The sequence below is a fragment of the Delphinus delphis genome, chromosome 4 (assembly GCF_949987515.2).
Source record: "Delphinus delphis chromosome 4, mDelDel1.2, whole genome shotgun sequence".
In the NCBI taxonomy this organism is placed as follows: Eukaryota; Metazoa; Chordata; class Mammalia; order Artiodactyla; family Delphinidae; genus Delphinus; species Delphinus delphis.
In genome coordinates this window covers 67,690,016-67,714,193 of record NC_082686.1, presented here as the reverse complement: position 1 = coordinate 67,714,193, position 24,178 = coordinate 67,690,016, and the positions used below count along the sequence as shown (strand labels likewise).

Here is a 24,178-nt window from a genome sequence, read left to right as displayed (position 1 = left end):
TTACATGGTTACTTAAATTACCTTTTCTGGCCATTTCTGTTATAACTTTATGCAATTGCTTTTGGTATCAACTCTGGACATTCCCATTTCACAACTCTCTTTCATGTTAAAATCTGGTCTGGGACCTGAGACGGAAATGTTCACCCCACTCAAAAAAATAAAGACTGCGATACCCAGTGAAAGAGAAACTACATAGTTCAAAGTACAACCAGTTTTTTTAAAACATACTTACATATTAAACACATTTGAAAGTTGCTTCTTCCAAGACTTTAATAGGGGTCTATACTCATGAGGAATTCTCAGTCTCTCTTTCTCTCTGCCTCTCTCTCTGTTTCTGTCTCGCACTCTCTCTCCTCCCGCCTCCTTCTCATGTCACACATATACACATGGGTATAGAAAATTGCACAAATAGAGCTTGATAAGTTTTTACAAGGTAAACATCACAGTAATCAGTGCCGTGTGTGTGTGTGTGTGTGTGTTTTAATGCTTCATTAATCCATGAATATGATTTGAGTTTTCACTGGCCCTCTGGTTATAGTTATTCATCTACTTCTTTCCCTGGTAATGGCAAAACTACTTCCTGATTTCCATTCTTACCAAGAGAGACCTTGAATCTTGTTTGCATTCAGAGGTTATAATCATTATGTACTTCTTAGTGATAAACATAACTCTGGTACATTCTTCTTTTGCTGAGAAGTCCTAACTTCCGAGTTTCTTCCATTCATGTTCTGGCTATTATTTACTTATTCTCCATTCTCCTAATCATTGTCACTCTATTTTGTTTTGCTTCTCCATTTTATTCATTTCAGTGGCATCTGGAAATCTCTCTTTTTCTGGGAGACCTTTGGGGCTAAACCTCATCAGACAAACAGCAGTTTGACTTCTGTTAGCAATTATTATTCTAATTTCTTCTCATTGATAACTCTTTAATATATCCTTTATCTACTCAGTTTATTGTCACCATTTCTTTTGCATCAAAATCTCACTGCAAACCTTTTTCTCTTTGATATAGATTGCTATGTGTGCTGATCTTATTCATTCTTCACAGGTTGCTTTTCCTCAAAGTTTTCATTTTTTGACATGGTCTCAGATGCTGATGACTCTCTGTTGAACTTTGAGCCTTTCTTCTTGTAGGAAAGTTTGCTTTTGTACCCACTTCATAGTTCATTTTCCTAGTAAGCAAAAGAAGCTACATTTTAGGTGAACTGTGTTTTCCTTTTAGCATACCCTAAATAATAATAACCCTAAATAATCTGTCATATCATTATTTGAAATTTCTTGCCCTAGATACCAAAACTGCAAGCAATTGGAAGACTCTTGTCAGTGTTACAGGTGTGTTTCAGAGAGGAAACTATGGTTGGGGCCATAAGCCTACTAGATTAGGAGGCTGTAATCTAGCTCTCTTTGACTGGCATTACTCAAATGATTAGTGATCATTGGATCTTTTTCTGATAGTTTCCTCATTCATAAACTAGAAAAGCCAGGCTTCTCTGGGTTGTTGTAAGGAACACCTGAGAGTATGTGAATAATGCTTTGAAAGTATAAAGTACTGTATAAATGTCAAGTTTCAATTCAGACAGACTGAAAAGGGTTTGTACATTGGTTTGAGTAGTAATTTAATTACAGAGGTGATATGAGTTTTTATTTTATGATACTCAGTGTTTAAAAGTCTCCTGAACTTCTCTTATAGCAAAGAGTTATCAGGCAAAAAAAAGTTTGACTGTGGTGCTCCTAGTCTGGCCTCCCTGCTGCTGTAATATCAGTGTCCTAACTAGATATCAGACCACTTTATTTCACTTCTGTATATCAAATTTTAGGTTTCTTTGAATATCCCTTCTTTAAGTGTCTTCTGCTATAAATTTACTATCATTCATGTAGCTTTGGACTGGGCTAATCAGATTGTCTTCCCATTTCTTTCATTTTCCTGTACCCCAAGTGATTGATGATTCAGTTTTCCATATGACACCTGCCTTTCAATTGACCCCAAAGCTTAAAGGAGTCACAGCTCCATCTTTTGATGACTTTTTATTGAATTCTCATTCAAGGGGCATGTCACTGAATTTTTTTTCTTCCCCATATGTGCTTCATTAAAGAATATTAAATAGAAGACAGAACAGGAGAAGGAAACAAAACTAAAGTTTAATTAAGAACTCTAAATACAATTGTAATATAAGAGTTCATTCTTGGATTTTAAGAGGTCATTCTTGGATTTCATCATATTAGGCTAAAGAGTCAAGTTACTGTAGAGATGTGTAGAATTAATAACGTGCTGTATTTTTTGTTGGCCATAATTTCCTTCATACTGTTTACCAGTTTATCAACCTTTAAGAATGCTCTTTTTAAAAAAGTCTTAACCTCTGTGCCTTGGTTTGGAGACTTCTCATTTATTGGAAGCTCTTATGCTCTGAAGTTGCCATTTCTGTTAGTTGTATGCCCGTTAACTCCTTTCGGACTACTTATCATTTCAGTTGTCTTCTGCCTGTATTTTTCACTCTGCCTGTATTTTACACATTTTACAGTTTTATTCTTTCGCCATTTCACCTGCCCATTTTATAGAAATTATTTAATTTTATTTTTATTAGATAATAAACATGGTTTAAGGCCAAAAGGTACATAAAGGCTTTACTGTAAGTGCCTATCCTTCCCATACTTGTTTCCCATTCACCTCGAGCTCTCTATGTAAGTGACAAGTATTTACAGTTTATTGTGACTCCTTCAAGAGATATTCTGTGCAATAAGTAAATTGATGCATATATTCCTTTTTATTTGGAAAATACAGTATGGTACCATATTAATGTACATTGTTTTTCTTTTTCCTGCATTTATGTCTTGGGAGATCATTCCATGTCAGTATATGAAGCACTCCCTCATTCTTCTTACGGTCTCATGTCAGCTCTGCCTTGATCTGAAATTTTAGACACCCTGAGTATTCCTCTAGGCTAAGGTTATTTCCTCAGGAATTCTTCATTTAAAATTAATATAGTATTTACCTGATAGATTATGTGTAAATAATGATCTCAGATTCTTTTCTTCATGCACAGAAAACCTTATTGTTATAAGTAAACAAGCTATTAAATTCTAATAAGATAATGAAATTATTTTTATCTTTATAGTTTGAGTCAGCTTGGGTACTGACAAATATTGCTTCAGGAAATTCTCTTCAGACCCGGATTGTGATTCAGGCAGGAGCTGTGCCTATCTTCATAGAGTTGCTCAGCTCAGAGTTTGAAGATGTCCAGGAGCAGGTAAAAATTGAAACAAGTAAAGAGAAGCAGGTCAAAGAATACAATTTTTCCCTTCAGTCTTATATTCAGAATCTCAGTTTTACCGCTTGGATATGACAATCCATGGTTCATCACAGGGAGTGTTCTAGAAACCTAAACTTAACCAAAATAGAAAATTTCATAGTGAATATAGGCAGAATTTCTCCTAGAAACATAAAACCATTTTTCCCTTCCAACCCTGAAATTCTTTAAGTCCCATAGATATACATTTTAGACCATGTAAACAGTTGCTGAGTTTTTTCTTATAGTAATCTCTAGTGTTGATTGACATAGCAAGTCTTTGCCACTTTTGTGCAGAAAATCACTTAGAAAACATGAAATTTTAATTACCGTAAAGTTTGTCAAATTCATAAATATAAATCATTACTAAATGAATATGACTTTCTTCTACAGCTTTATTGAGGTATAATCAACCTACAGTAAACTGCATATGGTTAAAGTGTATAATATGATAAGTTTTGACATATGTATATATCCATGAAACTGTCCTTACAGTCAAGATAATTAATATACCCATCATCCCCAAAAGTTGAGTAAAGTTTTCTGCATTTTGGTTGCTCTTAAATTCCTGGCTCACTGTTTTCTTTTGTAAGCAAGCTTAAAATACATTTGTAATCAGCTGAGTAAGCCATTTGGATCTCTGCTATGTTCCAATGGCTGTATGGAATGTTACTTAAGGGTAGGGCCCCCTAAGATTAAGAATATGTTTAAGGGGCTTCCCTGGTGGTGCAGTGGTTGAGAGTCCGCCTGCCAATGCAGGGGACGCGGGTTTGTGCCCTGGTCTGGGAGGATCCCACATGCTGCGGAGCGGCTGGGCCCGTGAGCCATGGCTACTGAGCCTGTGCGTCCGGAGCCTGTGCTCTGCAACGGGAGAGGCCACAACAGTGAGAGGCCCGTGTACCACAAAAAAAAAAAAAGAATATGTATAAGAACTGGTACCTCCTTTTAATAAGTTTACTCCCATGAGTATTCACATGTATACTTATATAATAGTATTGATCTTCTTCCACCAATCCCACAACTATTTCATTTGACTCCCTGTTGAGTGAACTTAGGGGTTTTAATAGTTAATGTCCATGTATAATATGTTGATTAACTACTGTATAATTTTGTAAAGAGTTATTGTGATATGTTGGCATCTTTTTTGAAAGAATTATGAGAAAATTAAACTCTACAGCCTGTTATTAATGAATAATTCTTTCACAGGCAGTCTGGGCTCTTGGCAACATTGCTGGAGATAGTACCATGTGCAGGGACTATGTTTTAGACTGCAATATTCTTCCCCCTCTGCTGCAGTAAGTTTCTTTTTCTTTTTTTCTTTTCTTTTTTTTTTTTTTTTTTGTGAGTAATAAAAATACGGGAAGTTCCTCAGAAAGCAGTGCATCTTTGGAAATCATTTTGGATTTCCTAGTGTTACTTTTCATTACAGATATTTTCTTACTAACTTGTTCAGATCATTTCCTTGGGCATCCTATCTTATTCAAGTGCCAAAATTTTGAATTCCTTGTGTTAGAATTAATTAAGCTTTATTGTTGTAGAGAAGAGCTGTTTGAAGACATCTGTTTATCAATAGCATTAAGTGGTTAAATATTTATATTATGCCATCAGAGAATTAATGCCCATTATATCACTTACCATTGCATCATTATGCTTATAGGTTATTTTCAAAGCAAAACCGCCTGACCATGACCCGGAATGCAGTATGGGCTTTGTCTAATCTCTGTAGAGGAAAAAGTCCCCCTCCAGAATTTGCAAAGGTAAGGATTACGCTTGTGGGAAATTGGCAGAAAAAGTACAGTTAAGAGAGTCTAAGAGGGCTTCCCTGGTGGCGCAGTGATTGAGAGTCCGCCTGCGGATGCAGGGGACACGGGTTTGTGCCCCGGTCCGGGAAGATCCCACATGCCATGGAGCTGCTGGGCCCATGAGCCATGGCTGCTGAGCCTGCACGTCCGGAGCCTGTGCTCTGCAATGGGAAGAGTCTAAGAACCAATATTAATGTGAATAGAAAGAGAATAATTTATTTCTAGAAAAATAGGTCTTTTTATTTTTGTTTGAATTTGAAATAAATTTTCACTGCCTTTAAAAAGCTCTGAATTACTCTTAAAACATGGCATTTTTTGTTTGTAACAAAGTATCTAAAATGCAGAATTTCCTAGCTTTAACACTTAGGAAAATTCCTTTACCTCTCTGATCCACAGAGAGTGTTTTGACAAGGAATCTCACTCTGAGAATTGGTATATGTTAAACTTTGCTCTTTGAAATTGTTTTCCTTGGGCTCTGACTACCTCATCAAAGTAAACTGCAGGGTTATTGACAGCATTCCCAAAGATGGAAATGTCACTTGGCCACTTACTGCTCCATCTTCAGAAGTATTAATCACACCAGAAGTCACCAGGTGTGTGCCTGGTGGCTTTCTGGAGTTTCCCCCCTCATTTCTTGCTTTTTTTCTGTTGAAGTTCATAATCATATCATCTTCCCTTTATAGGTTTCCCCCTGTCTGAATGTGCTTTCCTGGTTGCTGTTTGTCAGTGACACTGATGTACTGGCTGATGCCTGCTGGGCCCTCTCATATCTATCAGATGGACCCAATGATAAAATTCAAGCAGTCATTGATGCAGGAGTATGTAGGAGACTTGTGGAGCTGCTGATGTAAGATATCTTAAAGTGTGTCTGTTCTTTTGTCTCTCATATTAGTTTTCTAGTTGCTGATACTCAAATATTAATGCATTATACTGATTTATTGTGCTTTAGGCTACTGTCTTTTGTTACTTTTTTATACTCATGTCAAATCTGTTTGATTGTTTTGAGGGTTATAAAGAACCTCTCATTCTGCTGTAAGCAACCCTTTAGCAGAAACATTTGGAAAACTTTGATCTATGTAATTCTAGCTCATGATTAATGACCTGAGACCAACCACTGGATAGCAGAAGGCACACTGCCACTAAAAACGATCAGTTTTCATCTTTTTGTCTCATTTAGAGCTTAACCTAGATTGGTGTCAGACTTTGAATTTTATTTTGCTATATCTCTTTGTGATGCCTTTCATTTATGAAGTGGAAGATTTACTGATGGCATAAATAATTTGAGACTGTATTAATCAAATTTTTAGAAAATAGTATCAAATAAAAAAATTAAGAGTGATAACATAATGGGGAAATAGTATAATTAAAAGCCATGTGAAATTTATTGGAGTAAGTACAAAGTAAATGCAAGGAAACATTGCCCCAAAGATGACATGTGGAATGAATTAGATAGTATAATATATAGAATATAAAACTCTGGGGTTGTAAGACAGGAATAAAGACACAGACCTACTAGAGAATGGACTTGAGGATATGGGGAGGGGGAAGGGTAAGCTGTGACAAAGCGAGAGAGTGGTGTGGACATATATATACTACCAAACGTAAAATAGATAGCTAGTGGGAAGCAGCCGCATAGCACAGGGAGATCATCTTGGTGTGTGACCACCTAGAGGGGTGGGATAGGGAGGGTGGGAGGGAGGGAGGGAGACGCAAGAGGGAAGAGATATGGGAACATATGTATATGTATAACTGATTCACTTTGTTATAAAGCAGAAACTAACACACCATTGTAAAGCAATTATACTCCAATAAAGATGTAAAACTGTATATTAAAAAAAAAAACTCTGGGGTTATAGACTGGGTACAGATCAGCAGCATAATGCTGTTGTGAATTAAAAGCAATATAATGCTGGAGGACTCAGAAGTACATCATTCAGAATCTGGGAGAGTAACCTTTTGTACTCTTTAGTCTCTAGATTACTAAATATTTTAACCATTTCTTTTTAGTCATCGGATCTTAAATGTGGAGAAACTGGCACAGTTTTGAGAAGAGTGATCAATCTCATTATATGGGGAGAGAAAATAAGATATTTAGGGCTTCCCTGGTGGCGCAGTGGTTGGGAGTCCGCCTGCCGATGCAGGGGACGCGGGTTCGTGCCCCAGTCCGGGAGGATCCCACATGCCATGGAGCGGCTGGGCCCGTGGGCCATGGCCGCTGAGCCTGCACGTCCGGAGCCTGTGCTTCGCAACGCGAGAGGCCACAACAGTGAGAGGCCCGCGTACCGCAAAAAAAAAAAAAAAAAAAAAAAAGATATTTAAGGAAAGTTAAAGGATATTAACTTACTTAGCCTAAAATCAAGACTTAATATCTGTCTTCAGATATATAAAAGATTTGTGGAGGGGTTTTTCAGACCAGTAAGTCAGCTGAGGTTTAGTAGAAAGAGTCTACTATTTGAAGTATGAGGCCTGGCTTTCATTTTCAAGTTAGCTCAACTGTTGATATATTTTTATTCCTGTGAAAATTAAGTGATTTGTAAAACTTAAAAAAAGTGCTGTATAAATGTTACTATCTCTTTCCATTATCTCAGCAACCATAGAGACCAAGTAAAGAGGAAATGAAACCTGCATTAATGAATAAGAGGGAAAACTTGGACTCCAGGTGATTGAATACCTGGGAAGGGTTATTAGAACAGATTTGTAGTTCTTATCGAAAAGTACCAAACAAAAGGAAAGACAGCCTTTCTTGGGGACACCAAAAACATTTCCTCATCATGATAGGGTTCCTTTAATAACCACCATAGGTGCCTTTCTGCTCCAAGAACCGATCACATATTAATTTCTTTTGGGTTTCAGCCCTAAGGAAAAGAGATTAAAGATAGAACTGTTGGATATAACACATCTTTTTATGGTTGCAGGCATAATGATTATAAAGTGGTTTCTCCTGCTTTGCGAGCTGTGGGAAACATTGTCACAGGCGATGATATTCAGACACAGGTATGAATAAATGGTATCTCTTTCTTTTTTCTTTCAGAAATAGCAGATTGACCCCTCATGATTATGTTTCTGTTACAGTATTTAACTCACATGGGGAGAAATGATACTTTGTTTCATTAATGTTTGTTAAAAGTGTTGGCTTTGGCAACTACTTTCAATACCTTCACTATCTCTGTCTTGACCTATTGCTTTGTGGCAATTTTGGGTTCCCCTATGGTGTAACTTATCCTTTTGGTTCGGTTTATTTCCCACTACTTCTACTTGAAGGGGTTCTTGTGAACATAAGAAGCCTCTAGTAGCATCCTTTCTGTCATCTTCATCTTATCTTCCCTGATGGCTTCCTCCTTTTTGTACACGGTAAGTTTCCTATGTGAGAAGTATCTTGCCTCCTGGTTCTTGATGTCACCTTCTATTCCATTCAAATTTTGTATCAAGATACATCACTCACAGTGGATTGTTATAGCCATTTTTCTTCTTGATCTCTCAGATGCATTGGCATCATCTTTAAAATTATCTTCCTAGGCTTCTGTGGTGTTGAAGTATTTTGGGTCTTCTGCCTCATTGACCATTTATTTCTCCTTAGCAAGTTCCTTTACCTGTTCTTTTCTGTTTATGGGATTATCCCCTGGAGGGGATTAGTTTTAGCCTTAGCTCTTCTTAGCCAGCTCTGACTTTCAGCAAGACATTTAATGTCTTCACTTTTCTAATCTCTAAAATTAGGAGACTGAATTTGTTCTCAGGTGTCTTCCAACTCTTAATATTTAACTTTAAATTTATTCTGTCCGCAAGGGAACTGGTGTACCTGGACCTCTGCTTATTTATGTTCCTGTCTCAGTGAATGGCCCCAACAGTTACCCAAGCCAAAAACCTGGACATTAGTTTGATTATTCCCTTTCTGCCACCTTTCTCATCAGTCACTAATGACTGCTATTTCTACTCATTCCTTGCAGTGCTTAGTTCAGACATTTCTTGTATCATTCCCATATCACTAGAAGGATGCTTGTAAAATGCAAATTTGATCGCGTCATTCTCTTAAAATCTTCTTATGGCCTCCTGTTGTCCTTGGACAGTGTTTAAGATCCTTTAAAATCTGGCACCTGTATAATGAAATGCTGTGCAACAGAATGAAGAAGCTAATAGGCATGTATATGGAAAGGTTTCTAGGTTCTGTTGTTTAAAAAGAAAAACAAGGGGCCGAATAGTATGTAGGATATATTACTATTTGTGTAAAAAACGGGCAGGGAGGAGAGGAGAAGAAAACAATGTATGTTTTTGATTGTATTTGCATAAAATTTCTCAGGAAGCATACACAGGAAACTAATAACATTGGTTGTCTCTGTGGAGAACCAGGTAGCTGGGGTATAGGAATGGAAAGGAGGCTTTTAACTATATAGTCCTTTTTATTTTCTGAATTTTAAAACCATATTGGTATATTTGCTATTCAGAAAAAGTTTCTGTCTGCCCCCTCCCATGCCATACTCTGTGCTTTTGCCATGTTTGTTCTGCTGTATTAGCTATGATCACGCTCACTTCTGAGATTTAACACATGGCTTGCTTCCCTCTGCATGGAACATATGCTTCCATCCCCATCCCTGTTCTGACCAGTCCCTCACACAAATCCTCACTCTGCCACTAATGCCTTTTCATTCTTCAAGTCTTGGTATTAACATTTTCTCCAAGAAGCTGACTCTTAAATTAGGTGCTCCTTGTTTTGTTTCATCCATCATAGCACTTACCACACCGTATTGTAACTGTCTACTAGATTGTAAACTTGTAGAGGTGGAACTGTGTCATTCTTGTTCATTTTTGTTGCTTCTACAATAGTCCCTGGCACAATATATAGAAAAATATTTACTGAATATTTATTCAAAAAATATTTACTCAAAAAATATTTACTCAAAAAATATTTACTCAAAAAATATTTACTGAATAAATGAAGTTCTGAACCTATACATCTAGTTCCAACCTCTCTCAAGTTCCAGTCCCATGTCTCCAGTACCTGTCTCGCCTTCTCGTCTTGGTTTTTCCCATTTCAGTTAATGGTACAACTGTTCACCCAGTCTTGAAACTTTGCAGTCATATTTGGTGTCTCCATCTCTCACACTTTGTATAGCAAGTCAGCAGGTCTTAACTGATTCTTAGTGTTTCTGGATCCACATCAGATTACCTTAGTTTGGGCCCTGTTTTCTCACATGCAGGGGTTGTTGCTGTACCTATCTTACTCATCCTCCTGCTGTCCCAGGCATTTACCCCTCTCAGTGTATTCTTCCTAATAACAGCTTAATCTTTCCTAAAATAACTTTGTTCACATTATTTTCCTCCTAGAAACAATGCGCTTCTTTAATGCCTGTGAGATAAAGAACCATTTCAGCATTTTTTCATTTCTAACCCTTCTGTCTGCTGTGTCCTCCCTCTTCTTTGCTTATGAAATCCTGTCTGTGTTTCAAGGTGTTCCCCCACCACCCCCTCCCGTGAAGTGTTTTTTTCCTTACTACTCCTCCCCAGGTATTCTTTAACTTCCGACATGCTTATTTTCCACACCACATCTTTGGCATTTAAAAATGCTTTGTGATGTCTTTCACACTGTTATTTGGAAAGACTGTACCTGTTAAACCACAAGTTTTGTTATTTTTTGAGTTAATTTAATAGGCAAAAATCGGCTTCATTGTAATTTGCATTTCTTTTGTTACTTTGTGAGGTAATTTTCTATTAAAAATATAGTTTCTCTTACCAATTTACATATTAAAGACAGCAATGCTTTTTTCCATTACAAATACTTTTTCACATTGTGTGGTGTGCATTTTAATTTTCATATGAGTTTTTGACATGCAAAAATTTCTATTTGGTGAAATTTTAATTTTTCCCCTATAATTTCTTCTGTTGTTTTTATGCTTGGAAAGTCCTTCACTGTCCCCAAACCAGCTACTAACTAATATTTTCTTCTGCTTTATGGTTTCTTTTTTATATTTACTCTTTAAATAAGTTGCAGATTTATTTTACTGTTTGGGGTTAAGAATTGATTTTTAAAATATTTTCAACTAGTTGCCCCTTATTCTAATACCATCTATTAAATAAGACTACCAGTCATTGGAGAAAGAAAGGATTAATCTTATTACATACTTATTAATTCTTTATAAATACTTGTATTTATTTCTAGACTAGATATCCTATTCTTTTGTTCAGTGATTGATTCTTGAGCCTGTCACATATTATTTTAATCATTATAACTTTATGATTTTAGTTTCTGGTAGAGTGGATCTCTTTGTTCATGTATATTTGTCATGTATATCATCCTCACCTTTGTAAGCTGTTTGATAGCTGGGGGCATATACTTTCAATCTTTGTATCCTATAAAGCACCTGGTATACTTAACTAAGCATGTATTGATTCCTTGACTTCCAGGTAGAGAATTATCAGAAGACTTAAAAATCTGAGACCACTTATGAATTTCTGGCCACTTGATACATTTACCCAAAAGACATTTTCATATGCTATAGGCATAGGAAAGTGAATAAGGCATATTGTGCCATATTAAATATGTTTAGCAGTTGTGAGTGTATATAATGAAACTGCTTTGATAATCTTAGAAATGAATTCTTATTAGCAGTGAGTACTTTTATACATATATAAAGTTATTTCTAAAATTTCAAGGAGAGATGTTATTTCTTTGTATTTTCCAAAAATAAAGTCTTTGAGTTAAAGGTTTACTTCAGTTTGGATTAACACAATAAGTAAAATTTTCAAACTTTTTTCTTTAGGTAATTTTGAATTGCTCAGCTCTGCAGAGTTTATTGCATTTGCTGAGTAGCCCAAAGGAGTCTATCAAAAAGGAAGCATGTTGGACAATATCTAACATCACAGCTGGAAATAGGGCACAGATCCAGGTAATCTCATAGCACCTGTCTTTTGTTCTGTATTTTTATTAGTTAAGGTTTTTTTTCAGTCAGCCTTTAAAGTATGTATAATTTTTCATTATTGCCTTGGAGAACACTAATTTCCAATGTTGTCTTATTTAGTCTACTTCTTACTTTTTTTATCCAACATTATAGAGGTTAAATCTTTTGAAACTTACACTTAGGCCTTGGTTTTTTCTCTTTGCCTTTAATATTTGATGATTTGTCAAAATCTGAGACAAGATCTGTATTTTCAAAATGTTTTTATGGACTTTACGCTAAACAGATTGGCTTTACTCTTGCCAAATAAAATATTTCTTTTCTGGGCTTCCCTGGTGGCGCAGTGGTTGAGAGTCCGCCTGCCGATGCAGGGGACACAGGTTCGTGCCCCGGTCCGGGAAGATCCCACATGCCGTGGAGCGGCTGGGCCCGTGAGCCATGGCCGCTGAGCCTGCGCATCCGGAGCCTGTGCTCCTCAACGGGAGAGGCCACAACAGTGAGGAGCCCGCGTACTGCAAAAAAAAAAAAAAAAATTTCTTTTCTAGTGGACCCATATGTTGGATTGCTTCAATTTTTCATGACTCTTTGGGGACCCAGTTTTCTCTAAATGGTTATCTGCCCTTTACTTTTGTCCTTGTATTAGTGGGAGAGTAATCGAAGTGAAAGGCTAAGCCATAGGCCAAATGGTTCAGAATAAGCCATGAGAAAGGCTGGAATAATGAGTTGGAAAAGATATACCGTAGACTTATGGGACTTTGAGCTCAGTGGAATCATAGAGGTCATCTAACCCAACATTCTCAATTAAAGATGAAACTGAGGCTCAGAGAAATAAAATGATTTGCTCAAGGATACCTCTAGTAAATGACAGGACCAAGATGAAGCACCTTTCCACTAAATTTTACTGACTTCCTTCAGTGGTGTAATAGAAAGAGTTCTTGACCAGGAAAGCATGGTTAGTCATCCCCAGGAAGCTGTCAGGGACTGAGATTGATAACTGTGGCATTTTATAGCATGCATCAGGGTGATTTCAGCTGCACTTTATTGTCTGCTACCACCAGGCTCTCATATAGAATTCCTCAGTTTTTTGATAAATGAAATGATATGAACCCATTTTAGGTTCTAGAGCTAAGGAGAAACATGAAGAAAGCAATTTGAGGAAGACTGCTTTAATATATGAGAGGGATTGAGTAAAAGTACTCTGTCTAAAGGCTATTCTGGTAATCTGTGTGGGAGGTGGTGGCTTGGAATAGAATGGTGGCAGTGCTGAAGGAAAGGAAAAGAAGGAAAGGAAAAGATGGACGTTCTGAATTGAGAATGTAAAGGAGACTTGGTGACTGACTGAATTTAGAATGAATAAATAAATAAATAAATATAAAAACAGCCTTTGTAAACTAGAGAGGTTTGAAAGGAGACCTGATACAAAGGGCAGATGATATGTTTAAGGTGGTTAGCAGATGTTAAGTCAGCTGTCAGCCACCTTGGGCTGGGGCCCCAGTGAGAAATGTGGACTGGAGAGGTAGAGCACACATGTGAGAGTGGATGCTATGAGAGAAATGAGAATGGCAGAGGAAAAGAAAGAAAATTGAACTTTTATAATTTGTTATAGTGAGTGGAACAAGAGAGAAAAATAAAAGAGAAAAGAACCCAGGTAGAAAACTAGGAGATTACAAGGTCACAAACTCCAGGGAGGATGTTGTTAGTGATACTAAGTATAGCCAAAAGGTTAAGGATAATGAGGAGTTAAACTCCTTCCAGTTTATTTATTTATTTATTTATTTATTTTTTGCGGTACGCGGGCCTCTCACTGCTGTGGCCTCTCCCGTTGCGGAGCACAGGCTCCAGATGCGCAGGCTCCAGACGCGCAGGCTCCAGACGCGCAGGCTCAGCGGCCATGGCTCACGGGCCCAGCTGCTCCGCGGCATGTGGGATCTTCCCGGACTGGGTCACGAACCTGTGTCCCCTGCATCGGCAGGCGGACTCTCAACCACTGCACCACCAGGGAAGCCCCAGTTTTTTTTTTTTTGTTTTTTTTTGTTTTGTTTTTTTTTTTTGCTGTACGCGGGCCTCTCACTGTTGTGGCCTCTCCCGTTGCGGAGCACAGGCTCTGGACGCGCAGGCTCTGTGGCCATGGCTCACGGGCCCAGCCACTCCGCGGCATGTGGGATCTTCCCAGACCGGGGCACGAACCCGTGTCCCCTGCATCAGCAGGCGGACTCTAAACCACTGCGCCACCAGGGAAGCCCCCCAGTTTATTTTTAACAGGGGAAGGGTGTCATTAGTGAAGCTAGCTGAAAAGTTATAATTAGTGTCATGAACAGTTTTACAACTCTTGTAATTTCCCTTTCCATTTAATTTTTTCATTCCAGACTGTGATAGATGCCAACATTTTCCCAGCCCTCATTAGTATATTACAAACTGCTGAGTTTCGGACAAGGAAAGAAGCAGCTTGGGCCATCACAAATGCAACTTCTGGAGGATCATCTGAACAGATCAAGTAAGTACTAGCCAAGTAGTATCTTGTAAATTAAAGGAAAATTACTGTCTCCCAATTAAGAATGCTCAGCTCTAGCCTCTTGGAAGATTGTTCTCAGTTTCATAATTAGACTCAAGCGTATATTTGATTCCTTATATCGCTCCCATTCTCTGTTGCTGAAGATAATTCTGGGATGTGAGAGGGAAGGCATATTTGAGGTTTGAGGCGATTGAAATACTTATAGGGGTGGCTTGAGCCTACTCTCAAGCTGCTTGATCAAAAACATCTTGGGTAGTCTAGAAGGTTACTTGTAGAATTCTTAGAGTCTAACTTTAATAGCTAACTCTTGCTATTTCTAGTTTAGATGTCTTAATAGTAGAATTGGACAGACTTGAAAGAGATGTATTGATATGCCTTAAAATAAAGTGCCAAATTTAGTAGAGGCAGGTCTCCTAAAGGACTATGTTATTCAGTAAAGGGAGAGGTCTGTGTATTAGCTTGAGACTTAAATGGCCCCTAGGGCAGCAACTTATAATCTTAATGGCTAGAGTAGGCATAAATATGGATAGGAATCAATTCCTCAAAGGAACATCATATAATCAGATGGTTAATTGTGGATATATACAGTATTTCAGATAGAAAAAAAAAGAAGAATGGAACCTAGACTCTTAGCCTGCCTTAAGATTCTTTGGGGAATTCAAATGAGAATATGGTTACCAATGAGTGTTAAAGCATTTAACCCCTTCTATATATGTAGTAATATGGGGGAAACATAGCTACTTCTGATATTGTTGCTTTGTGGGTTAAATGCAGGTGCTCAACCAGTGCTGATTTTTTAGTGCTCTGTTGGGAATTTCAACATGAGAAGGTAAAGTAGTCCTAAGATTTCAGAAACTGATCAGAAAATAAGATTACAGAAAATAAGTATGTACCTGAAATAATACAACTTAAATAGATTAACACACGCAGTAGCTATTTCGGTGAAGTTCATCATGGATAGGTTAGCCAAGGAGGACTTCAAGTGGTCTTCAGAGCATATTTGTAGGGGATTGGGTCTTTTTTAACCTCTAGAGTTCGGTCTGGGGTACTATGATTTTTAAGTATGCCACCACCAGATGGCAGTAATATGAAGTAATATAGAAGTTATTAGAACAGTTGATGGTTGTCTTATGTTCAAATTCAGATTTATAATTATTGTCACTATATTTTATACCAAATATGTTTTCTTAATTGAAATAGTGAAACTGTACAGGTACATATTTTAAAGACATTTTAAAATACTATGGTATCTTTCATCAGAAAGTATTCAGGGGTATTTTGCTCTGTTAGAGAGGAATGGAATGCCTACTATCCCTTTTTACAATTCAGCATAGCTATTTATAATAATAGAGTTAATTATCAGTCTCCTAGCAGTTTTTTATTAACTGGGTAAAGAGTTATCTTGAAGGATTATTATAAAACTATTATGGTCCAAATTATAGAAAATAAGCTGTCTTTATTACTGATAAAAGACATCTGTGTGGCTTCTGCTTATTGTTGAGAAGACAAGATTTAGATGCAAGAACCAGTTAGAATAACTTAGGAAGTACTCATAATTTTAGGTTAAATATAATCAAATGCTAATACATACTACAGTTCTTAAAAATGAAGGATAAAGAATGTTGCCTGGAATTAAAGTTTCATGAAAGAGATGAAACTTGACATTTGGGTAGAGATTTGGCAGTTTTGGAGGAGAGAGAATAGCATGAGGCAATATGCACAGTAAATGTTATTGGAAGAGGCAAATCAATCTTGCTATAGGTTATTCTGTGCAGGGATGAGGAATTAAGTAATTGATGGACTCTGAAAACTGGGATGAAGGCCTTACTCTTGGGAAGCAGGGAAGTCCCAAGAACATAGTGTTTTGAGGAGAGGAAAGAGAGCAATTAAGATGCCATTGCAGTAGTTTAGTATACTGTGATGGCCAGAATTAAGGTAATAGCTGTAGGGACTTCCCTGGTGGTCCAGTGGTTAAGACTCCATGCTTCCACTGCAGAGGGCACGGGTTTGATTCCTGGTCGGGCAACTAAGATCCCGCATGCTGCCAGGTGTGGCAAAAAAAAAGTGTTGTAGCATGAGGTATGGGTCTAGATATGGGAAATAACGATCTGTAGGATTTGGTGGCAGGTTAACAGATTGCAAAGGAAAGGAAAGAGCCAAAGATGACCGGAGAAAAAGGTGGTGCTGTTGATAAAATTAGGACACAGAAGAAGCAAAATCCTGTTTGAGAGGGATGGCTTTATTTATTTAATTTTGGCTGCGTTGGGTCTTTGTTGCTGCGTGTGGGCTTTCTCTAGTCGTGGTGAGCCGGGGCTACTCTTTGTTGTGGTGCGAGGGCTTCTCATTGTGGTGGCCTCTCTTGTTGCGGAGCATGGGCTCTAGGTGTGTGGGCTTCGGTAGTTGTGGCATGTGGGCTCAGTAGTTGTGGCTTGCGGGCTCTAGAGTGCAGGCTCAGCAGTTGTGGCGCACGGGCTTAGTTGCTCCACGGCATGTGGGATCTTCCCGGACTAGGGCTTGAACCTGTGTCCTCTGCACTGGCCGGCGGATTCTTAACCACTGCGCCACCAGGGAAGTTCCGAGAGAGATGGTTTAAGACACAGTGAGTTTGTTTTTCATCAGAAGAAATATTTGAGAAATATAATTCACTTTTCCAGATAGTAAATTCTAGCGGACTAAATTTCCTTACCCAGAAAATTTTCTTAATGGAAGCCTTTTCTGCCACAAAAGCCAGCTAGCGTCAGTGACCAGTGATTGCTTTATCCAAGTGTTTGAAATACACCACCCATTGGAGCCAGTTCCAGACTTTAACCATAGAATTGTGCCTGTTTTCCAGTCATCTTTTCAAGTCTTCAGACTTTCCTGAGGACATACTTCTTGCAGTGCTTTTCTCAAAGTAACATGACTTTCCAACTCCTATACAGCCCAGGTCCTCTGATGACCTGTTTTGCTTTTTGGTGCAAATTGCTATCTTTGGAGAAACTTGCATCAGTAGTGAAATACCACTATGGTGGTCTTAAATCTCCAAAGATGAGTGGTTGCATCAGAAAACAGCACCTTGAATTCCTCTGATCTTGTAAGGAGGTATAATTTAAGTGGCTAGAATTGGGAACCCAAAACTCATTTAATGAACTGTGCCATAATAATAATAATACCATATTTTTGCAAATATAAAACCTCACATCTTCAAAACTCTGGATTTACTTATTAGCACTTTTTTTTTTTTTTTTTGCGGTACGCGGGCCTCTCACTGTTGTGGCCTCTCCCGTTGCGGAGTACAGGCTCCGACGCGCAGACTCAGTGGCCATGGCTCACGGGCCCAGCCGCTCCGCGGCACGTGGGATCTTCCCGGACCGGGGCACGAACCCGTGTACCCTGCATCAGCAGGCGGACTCTAAACCACTGCACCACCAGGGAAGCCCTTATTAGCACATTTTTGGGTAGAGTTTTTCAATAAGAAAGTTTAGTCAGTATTTATTCATTTAATTATATACAAGTTCTAGAAGCTTTCTAGAACTTAAAATTTGTTTTTAATTCTGAATCATTTTCAGAACACTGGTTTTCATAATAAAAGGTTTCACAACCAGACAGTATTACAAAAGTAAATGAGGTTTTTAAAGGCGACGTAAGGATTAGAGGTTACTGAGCCAAGCTTTCTAGATGGGAGAGAGAATCATATCAAGCATAGACCATGATCAAGTTTGCAGACAATTTGGAGATTCTGAACAAATCTCTGAAATCCAGTTGGTGTTCTATAGACTTGCCTATATAGGCCAGTGAAGTTTAAGTGTAGACATGTAAGTCATCTGTTTAATTAACTACTCTAAAATTTTGCTGGGGTTTAGTGACAGACTTAGTCTTTGATTCCCAGACTTTTCCATTTCAGGAAACTGAGGCACAGAGAGATCAGATAACTTGTCCAAAGTCATCCAGCTTTTTTTTTTTTTTTTCTCCAAAGTCATCCAGCTTGTATGTAGCACAGCTGGGATGTTGTAGTGGTGGTTATCTCTGGGTACTTTTTATTTTTCTTTATGCTTTTCTATGTTTTTCAAATTTGCAGCAACTAACATTTATAATCTAAAGAGGCTTGGTTTTGTTTTTTTTAAGAAAAACAGTGAGAATTATGTAAATACGTTGAAGGAATGGTTAACAGTTTTTAGTGACTAAAAACTGTGGTGTAAAGGAAGGGGAAATGGTCAGAAATGGCTTCATGCCTTACCTAGTCTCTTTATGACTGACCTAGTCTATTCCTAGGACATATCATCTAAATTGTCAGTAAATATTTAAATAAAATTACACACAATACTGTTAAATTCATTCCTTTGTAAATAATAAAGCTAAATATTACATAAAACTTTTTAAAAAATTAAGCCTTTTTAAAGAACATTTTTAGATTTACAGAAAAATTTAGATAATACAGAGTTCCTGTATACTTCCCTCCCTTCTAAGTTTCTTCTAGTAAAATCTTTTGCTTTAGTGTGGTTACATTTGTTATAGTTAATGAACCAGTACTGATACATTATTAGCTTAAGTTCATATTTTATATTAAGGATTATTCTTTGTGTTGTACAATTATAGGTTTTGATGAATGTTTCCACCATTGTAGTATTATTTACTGCTCTAAAAATCCCCTCTGCTTCACCTATTCATCACTACTCCCTTACTTCCATCCCTCAAATCCCTGGCAACCACTATTCTATTGCCTTTATAAAAGTTTTCTGTTTTCCAGAATGTCATATAGTATGGAGTCTTTTCAGACTAGCTTCTTTCACTTAGCAATATGCATTTAAGGTTCCTTCACATCTTTTCATGGCTTGATAGCTCATTTTATTTCTTTTTATCACTGAATAATATTCCATTGTCTGAATGCACTACAGTTTATTCAGTCACCTATTGAAGGACATTTTGGTTGCTTCTAGTTTTTGGCAGTTAGGAATAAAGCTCCTGTAAATAATTCTTGTACAGGTTTTTGTGTGGACATAAATTTTCATCTCAATTGGGTAAACGTCTAGGAGTGTGATTGCTGGATCATATGGAAAGCTTTGTTAAAAAACCAAAAACCAAAACCTGCCAAGCTGTTTTTCCAAGTGGTTATCATATTTTGCATTCCCACCAGCAAAAAAAATGAGAGTTGTTTCTCCACATCCTTACCAGTGTTTGGTATTGTCAGTGTTTTGGATTTTAGCCATTTTAATAGATATGTAGGGGCATCATTGTTTTGATTTGCAGTTCCTGAATGACATATGATGTTGTGTCTTTTCATATGCTTTTTTGCCATCAGTATATCTTTGTTGAGATCTTTTGCCCATTCTTAAATTCTGTTTTCTTATCTTTGAGTTTTAAGAGTTCTTTGTACACAGTAGAATTGGCTTGTTGGGCTTGTGCCGGCGCTGGCTTTAGCACCAAGTGTGTCCTGTTTCAGAGGTGTGGTTACCTATAGAAACAAAAATGAAATTAATCAAAACTATACCATTTTGAAGAATCACTCATAGTCAAAGTAAGAGTATTCCAGTTTCTTCGAGTCTAATAATTGTGGAGGGAAAAAAAATGGTGATGGTGCCAGAGAACTGTTTTTTTTTTAAATTTATTTGTAGCTTTTTTTTTTTTTGACAAGGTGTAGGTTGTATGGTTGAATGGGTGCCTACTTTTATTTCTACAGTGAATTTGAGGATTTCCCTCCTACCAATTTCATAGAAGTTTTATGAAATGAAAAGCTTTGTTTGACTAAATTGTTCTTTGTATTAATTTAGGTACCTCGTAGAACTGGGCTGTATCAAGCCACTCTGTGATCTCCTCACAGTCATGGACTCTAAGATTGTACAGGTTGCCCTAAATGGCTTGGAAAATATCCTGAGGCTTGGAGAACAAGAAGCCAAAAGGAATGGCACTGGCATTAATCCTTACTGCGCTTTGATTGAAGAAGCTTATGGTAAGATAGATTGTTTAATAGATGTCCTGAAATTATTTTTTTCCTTTTTCTCCATGCTTTTCTGGCTTGTCTACACCTGTCATTAGCAAACTCATACAAAAAAGTTGTTCTCTTATGAGTAATATTTAGTATGCAGAATTGGAAAAGAAGATGCATTGTAGATGTGAAGAGAAGCAAGTACCCTTTTAAGTTGAGCCCTTTTTACACTGGGCTGTTAGGATCTTCCATTCCCTGACTCTGCTTGCCATTGTGGGTACTTCTGTATTCTTACTAGTCCATCTGAGCCTCAAGAGCATCCATATCTACTGTAGACAATGCCCGACTCCACTCCTTTTCTCTTGTAAGATTTTAGAGTTCTGATTTTGAGTTGCATCCCCCGATTCCTGTGTTCCTAAAGTGTTCTTGACTGTAAACTCTAAGAGTTTCATTAGAAACAGTAGAGTCACTATCTGCTGTTTGGTTTCCTCATTCTTCCAATCTCAGTTCTAACTGTACTCTTAATCACTGGTTTACCACTGTACTTTAAAACTTCTAAGTTCCCTAAGTGATTTTAATGCATAGCCAGGATTGAAAACCACTGCTCTAGGGTTTGTTTATTCCTAAAATTGGAATTAGGGATCATAGGGCACATTCATCTTCAAATTTATCAGATAATGCAGAATTGTTTTCCAAAATGACTTTAACAGTTTACCATTTTTTAAAGGCCTGATTATAAAAACTATATTCCTGCTTAGTGTAAGAAATTTTGAAATGTATGAAAAGACAAATGTTCCTCTACCCAGATCTTTTGCCATAGGAGAGAACTTTTGTTAATTTTTGGATGTGTGTGTGTGTGTGTGTGTGTGTGTGTATATATATATATATATATATATATATATATATATGGATACATATATGAATATGTATTTTTTTCTTCTGAGCAGTGTTAACATTTATTTCCAGTATCGCTGTAGCAGTTAGATTGCTTATGGCTATAGGTAAAAGAAAGCCTAGCTCAGATGTGCTTAAACTTAATAAAGGGAGGAGTATGTGTTGGCTAATTGTTCTGGTTAGACTTCTTAGTTTAAGCAATAGAAATTGATTCTGATTGATTTAAGGATATTACACATGTGTTGAAATGATATTGGATAGCTCAGGGCCTAGGTAGATAGAACCAGAGCAAAGAATAAATTAGGCCACAGACACAGTCCAATAGGAAAACTTCTGTTCCTGGCCTTGGGCACAGGATGATGTGACTGTTATGGAAACTGCTGCTTCTGGGGACTGGCTGTTTCTTGCACACATGTTTAAGATGTCAGTTTGCAATAGTATTATTCAGATGTAATCCCAGCAATGTTTTCTATGTTGCTGCAAGATGCTTATGAGATACAGAGAATCTTCCTTTTATGTCAAGGAAAGAGACATGGCAAAATACAGTTTTATTAGAATTTCCAACAGATATACAACAGATTTTTTTTTTTTAATTCTTCATTCTAGGTCTGGATAAAATTGAATTCTTACAGAGTCATGAAAACCAAGAGATCTACCAGAAGGCCTTTGATCTCATTGAGCATTACTTCGGGACCGAGGATGAAGACAGCAGCATTGCACCCCAGGTTGACCTTAGCCAGCAGCAGTACATCTTCCAGCAGTGTGAGGCACCTATGGAAGGTTTCCAGCTTTGAAGCAATACTCTGCTTTCATGTCCCCGTGTCAGACCAGGCTACCCAGTCGAGTCCTCTTGTGGAGCCCACAGTCCTCATGGAGCTAACTTCTCAAATGTTTTCCATAATACTGTTTGCGCTCATTTGCTTGCCTTGCGCACCTGCTCTCTTACACACATCTGGAAAACCTCTGGCTCTCTGTGGTGGAATACCCTTCTAATAAAAGGGTAACCAGAACGGCCCGCTCTCTTATGGAAAACCCCTAGGCTGTGGAGATCCGCACTTATATATTAGAGTCATGGGAATATACACATAATAATGTGGCTCCCTTTTTTTTTTTTCTGGGGGAAAAAAGAGGACTCCTCATTCCCTTTAATGTGGGAAAAAATACATTAAAAGATGAGACTAAACCTTTATCTTGAATTTCACACAACTACTTGCAACAAGGGAGATGTTTAGACCTGTTATGTACTTCAGAGTACTTTTCATGAGTTCTTCCACAGTGAACCCTTGGATTACCTGGTGGCTTTTTCTAGCCAAATTTGCATTAATCCTTACTGAGATTGGATGGTTTTCTTTCCTCTGTTGGCGCCATTCTCCACAGATATTCAACCATCCGCTCCCTCACCTTCAGCCTTCAGTGAATGTGCTTTCTAGTTGTCAGGAATGCTGAAGAATTAACACTTTGACTCTTAAATGTGATACTGGTTTGAAGATTCCCTTAGAGCAAAAAGGAGAGGGGCACATATTAATTTGTATGGCTACTGCTTCTCTTTGGTCTTATGTGTCTTAGGATTTGGAAGTGGTTCAATTCTATTGCTGGTATGAAGACTTAGAATCCTTAGTGATCGAAACCGTATCCTGTAATTCAATAAACAAGTTAAAAACAAATAGAAAAAAAAAAGCCCTCTGATTTTCCCAAACTTAACCAGTGTGACTAGAGGCTGTGTTTCTGCATTAAAACAAATGTTTCAGGCTTTGTGGTCCTGATCAAGGTCCTCATTAAATTGGAGTTCACGCTAGGTGCTTTTCCCCTCTGTGACTGGCAAGTAACACATGCTTTTAAAGGTTACTTAGGGAATTCTTTTTTTTTTTTCCCTTAGTTGGGTGCAGCTGGATTCTAATGTATTCATGCTGCACATAAGTAACATCTTTATCTTAAATAACCATCTTCTGGACATGACCTGTTTAACCCAAATAAGGGCAGTGATCTTTTTCTTATAACCTCATTGTTCCCTAATCATTTCATTTCATCTCCTACTAGTACTACCCAGTCAAGTCCCCTCCATAAAATAAAAACAGTTCTACGTTCTGGCTCATTTAATGATGACTGCAATCTCTACCTGCAAATGGCGCTTCCAGTACTGTCTTCAGTGATCCACATTTGTGCTCAGACTGGAATGAAAAAATAAGCTTAATTGCCAAGAGAACTGCAACTGAGTTCAATACGACTTCTTGGTGCTAGTTGGCCATCTTGACTCAATGTTGGGATATATTATCAGAGAAGATTTTTTGTTGATGTGCTGTTCAAAATGAATTCTGAAGGAAAAGTTGCTCACTTTTTCAGAGAATATCCTTTTATTAAACCTCTTTAATTTTGTCCTCTTCTAGAATTCATTATAACCCCAAAGCATAACTATTTGGAAGTTCCCCTGGCAAGCTGTTATGTCTCTGGTAAATCCTGCTGAACTTTAGGGACATTCAGAGCTTTCATACCTCATCATGTTATTTAAGCAGCCAACTTACGTGATCTGATTTAAACTTTAAAAAATCCACTTCATTCAAAGTAGAAAGATACAAAAACAGAGGACATTTATCAGCCAAGCGTGTGATGCATTTTTTGCATCTAGTCTGTAACTGTGTCTGTGCTCTGGATGGATACCGTCTGATGTCTGTCTGTTACTGATGGAGCAGCCACGCAAAACTAGTCAACTCCCATCTATAACTGTTACTTTTTCTAGTGCTGCTTTGTGCTGAAAGAACATTTTAGTTTACTGCACTTGACCTGTAAAAGACTTTGATTCTTTGTAATTTTAGGGACAAATTAGGTGGTTAATTTAAAGAAAAACTTTCAATGTTGCCTTTACATCACATTAAAATATAACTTCTTTCAGAAGGGTAATA

General features: G+C 37.6%; 1 protein-coding gene and 1 long non-coding RNA gene across 2 annotated transcripts in view; one reads left to right on the top strand and one right to left on the bottom strand.

Moving 5' to 3' along the window:
- Positions 1–22,613, top strand: part of KPNA1 (karyopherin subunit alpha 1) — a 70,919-nt gene extending 48,306 nt beyond the window's left edge. The window contains exons 6-14 of the mRNA XM_060010757.1: positions 3,114–3,245; positions 4,491–4,579; positions 4,942–5,041; positions 5,770–5,933; positions 8,002–8,080; positions 11,839–11,964; positions 14,340–14,467; positions 20,233–20,411; positions 21,888–22,613. Coding sequence (XP_059866740.1) covers positions 3,114–3,245; positions 4,491–4,579; positions 4,942–5,041; positions 5,770–5,933; positions 8,002–8,080; positions 11,839–11,964; positions 14,340–14,467; positions 20,233–20,411; positions 21,888–22,075 — 1,185 coding nt within the window. The 3' untranslated portion in view covers positions 22,076–22,613. The remainder of the gene's footprint in view (positions 1–3,113; positions 3,246–4,490; positions 4,580–4,941; positions 5,042–5,769; positions 5,934–8,001; positions 8,081–11,838; positions 11,965–14,339; positions 14,468–20,232; positions 20,412–21,887) is intronic.
- LOC132424739 (uncharacterized) lies at positions 16,527–22,746 on the bottom strand. Its single transcript, XR_009519252.1, has 3 exons — positions 22,613–22,746; positions 17,172–19,916; positions 16,527–17,041 (listed from the first exon to the last, which is right to left on the bottom strand). It is a non-coding gene; the product is annotated as an uncharacterized lncRNA (long non-coding RNA).
- Between the last annotated feature and the right edge of the window lie 1,432 nt (positions 22,747–24,178).